Here is a 3,697-nt window from a genome sequence, read left to right as displayed (position 1 = left end):
ATATCCATGTGAATTTGCTAAAATCATCCACAAAATGTACGAAATAATGACAACTAGTAGACGGAAATTCAGGAGTAGATCCCCAAACATCCGAATTACTAGAAGAGCCATATATATAGATTTAGAAGCCGAAAAAGGTAATTTATGTGCTTTTCCATATTGACATGATCCAAAAAATATTATTACTACTAGAAATAAGTAAATTAAAGTGTGATATAACTAAATATGTAGTAGCACTAGAAGGATGTCCAAGTTGTGAATGACGAATTTGAGCCGGAGATCGAATACTAATAAACACTTGTTTATTAGAACATGTTGAAAACGAACTTTCAATATAGTCAATACAATAAAGTCCGTCCTTGAGTAATCCCTTAAAAAGCACTGTCTTCGTATCTTGGTCTTTAATAAGACAAACATTCGGGTGTAATTAAAAAAACACGTTATTATCTGATGAAAATCTCGCGACACTCATCATATTTTTGGTAATATTCGGAACGTATAAGATATTCAGAGGCATATCATTTCCGACTTTAATAGTTTGAGTACATGTATAAGGAGCATGTACATATATATTATTAATATAAGAAGTAATATTGTCGATAACACCTAAATCTGGACACCAAGTGTGATCTACATTAATGGACGGTTTAACTAACATTGTCGTAGGATTTGTAGAAAAATTAAAATGAGAGCACTCAAGAGAACTATGTCCTTGTATATTACATATTTGACAACGTGGATTATAACAACAACTTTCGGAGCGATGACCAATTTTATGACAAAAATTACATTATGGACGATTATTGTCTCGGTTCTGTCTTTGGTTCTTTCCGCCTTCATGCCCATAAATATAAGCAACATTCGCCGAAACGTCTAAGGAAAAATATTTTCATAATGAAATTTTCTTTTTTCTTGAATATGAGTCGTTGTTCATGATTTAGAAAGATGTTTATCATCTCATTAAACGATAGATCTTGTCTGGAAAGTTAAAGTACATATAATTGACTCAAATTCGTCTCCGAGCCCGTTGAGTAGAGTTAGTTGCAAATCTTGATTAGAAACATATTGTTCAGAAGACATCAACGATAAGTGCATATGACAGGTTTCTTCTATGTTGAATGAAGTTAATAAAAGAATCACTACTTTTATGTACGTTTAGGAGTTGACTCTATAACTGAAATAGTCTACTCTTTGATTGAGAAACATAGTTTTTTTTAGGGTTTCTCCAAGTTTTTGCGCCAAAGTTGATTTTGAGACTTGTTGACGAATCTCGTCGGTCAATGTTGAAAAAAGTCATGTAACTACGATTTAATATTGGATACACCATTGTTTAAACTTTGAATTACTGATTTGAATTTTATTCTTTTGATCATCTGTTTTTTGAAAAAAATTGTAAGAATTTTTAAAATTCCCTCATACTATATCCATAAAATCATAACTTATCATGATTAAAATAACTTGTGATTTTCAATAGATATAGCTATGTTTATCAAGTTTTACGTTTTCATATATCATTAGTAGAACTGAGAAATTATATTGTTCTTTCTGGAGTTTTTCTTTATAAACTCTATTACCAAGTTTGATTTTAGAATCGATAATATAAACCATAACTAGATTGATTGAGTAATAGAATAATTAACTAACATGATAATAAGACAAACCATTTTTATCTCCTTTATTTAATACTTTATCCTCTTTCAACTTGAATCAATGTCTGCTGTACAGCCTCTATTGCTGCTTGTGCTTCTTTCCAATCCTTGTCCTATAATCATTTTCAAAATTTTGTAAATACATTTATTAAAATTAGTTATCAAAAAAACTAGAAATTTTTACCTGTGAAATTAGGATATGAAGAAGAGCTGAAATCTGATTGTTAGAGAAACTGGATTGAATAGATTTAGTCTTGAATCCATTGTTCTTTAAATATCTAAGCACTTCCAATATATAATTAACACCTGAAGAAGATGAAGAAAGATTCTCCACTTTCAACATAATCTTCTTATATTCTTCTCCGGCGACTTCATCCCCTGAAAATGACGTCATCGACGATCTCTTATAATTAGCCAAACGCTCCTCCAACTCTTTGTTTCGATCTTCCATCTCCCGCCGAAGCTTCTCCATCTCCACAACCTCTTTCGCCGCCACTTGTACGATCGTGTTCTTATCATTCTAAAACATAATAATAATTTATGATTTAATTCATGAAAACATCATGTAAAATTAATTTGAAACAAATTAATCATTACCTTTGTTCCATGGGGTAAAAGAGCAAGAAGGTTGGAATAGCTTTCCTTTTGTTTCTCTCTCCTAATCCTTTCATTAATCATATGCTTATAACCCCTTTCTCTCACCTCCATTTCCGCCGGCGCCGGCTCCGGCGAACTCCATGTCCTCCTCAAGAACTCCACCATTCTGCGATTCACATTAATCCGGCTGCCGTCGGTGAGCCTTGGTAAGTTGGTCCGGTGATTATAGGGGATGAAAGCGCTGCTGCTTCTACGGACCGCCGGAAAAAATGGGGTGGTGAAATCATATTGGAAGAATTCTTCCATTCTTAATTTCTTCGATCGTGGGAAACTTTAATTTATATACATATAAACGGTCTTCTTTGGCGCGTGAATGAGACAATGCGAGCATATTGCCAGTTCATTTAGACAAGTGGTGCATTAATTAGACGGTCAGTTGGGTCAACTTTGATTTTGTTTGTTTCAATTTATTTTATTATAATATTATCATTAATTTTGAATTAGAATATTGCCTTTTTGGTTATAGATATAACAATAATAATAAAAATGTACATATAGTGTAGATATAGGATAATAATATGTATAATAGATTTAATTGGTGGTTTGGTTGCTAAATTATCTATCTATACTATATTATATATAGTATAAATTATATCCTAAACTTGGTATAATATCATAAAGGATAGGAGTATTACTATTTTTTTTTTCCTTAGTTAACCTTACATATAAAATAAAAAATTCTCAACATACTCTTCATTTTTTATCTATCATTTTATCTCTCTTCAATCCTAATCCATTTCTTCTTCTTTAACCTAGGTTTAAATCTAGTATGAAATTAAAGTCAATCTCAAGATCAACCGGAAGAACTTAACTTATCTTTACTTTTGCAGAAGAAAATACTAGGGTTAGAAGTTTATCCTTGGTTTGATGGACTATTGTATCTTGATAAAGAGGAGTCATCGCCACAACTAAGCGAAGAAGAGCTTGCAACCCATATGTCTATTATCAAGATGATTCAAGAATTCTATATAGATTATATACTTGATGAAAGCAAATTTTTGCAATCTAAATCGCTTTTACAGCTCATTTAGGCTCCAATCTTTGTTGTTGGACGACGTCGTAAGGGTGATAATAATCTTCTTGAAGATGAAGCGGTTGCTGTCTTTTGCCTTAAATTATTAATTACAGACACACTGAATAACCGCGAAAGAATTATGTTTTTTTGGTAGTGTGTTTTTGAACTCACAGCTAATATTGTCAAGTCAACTTCAATGCCTTGTCCTTTGGTGGAAAAGGCTATTTTTGAGCTAAAAAAAATATGTCATCTACTGCTACTATTCAAGGAAGATGTAACTGACGAGCTTCTTAAGTCATTGTAAGTTGAATTGAAGCTCAATACCAATGTGTATTATGAACAAATAATCTAGTAAGTTGTGCAACTAGTGAAAACA

General features: G+C 31.9%; 1 protein-coding gene across 1 annotated transcript; it reads right to left on the bottom strand.

The window, feature by feature from the left end:
* Positions 1-1,687: 1,687 nt before the first annotated feature.
* LOC124939350 (transcription factor bHLH92-like) lies at positions 1,688-2,552 on the bottom strand. The gene is made up of 3 exons (XM_047479830.1): positions 2,247-2,552; positions 1,834-2,169; positions 1,688-1,762 (listed from the first exon to the last, which is right to left on the bottom strand). The coding sequence occupies exons 1-3, from the start codon at positions 2,550-2,552 to the stop codon at positions 1,688-1,690; spliced, it is 717 nt and encodes a 238-aa protein (XP_047335786.1).
* Between the last annotated feature and the right edge of the window lie 1,145 nt (positions 2,553-3,697).

The sequence above is a fragment of the Impatiens glandulifera genome, chromosome 5 (genome assembly GCF_907164915.1).
Source record: "Impatiens glandulifera chromosome 5, dImpGla2.1, whole genome shotgun sequence".
Taxonomy (NCBI): Eukaryota; Viridiplantae; Streptophyta; class Magnoliopsida; order Ericales; family Balsaminaceae; genus Impatiens; species Impatiens glandulifera.
Note: the sequence above shows the minus strand (reverse complement) of the source record. Positions and strands in the feature narration are given on the sequence as shown.

Bases quoted from the DNA above. Each gene is read 5' to 3' on its own strand.
- LOC124939350 (XM_047479830.1), bottom strand. From the start codon at position 2,552: ATGGAAGAATTCTTCCAATATGATTTCACCACCCCATTTTTTCCGGCG. The intron at 2,170-2,246 runs GTAATGATTAAT...ATTATGTTTTAG, and splicing joins TTTTACCCCATGGAACAAAG to AATGATAAGAACACGATCGT. The intron at 1,763-1,833 runs GTAAAAATTTCT...AAATGATTATAG, and splicing joins TTCATATCCTAATTTCACAG to GACAAGGATTGGAAAGAAGC.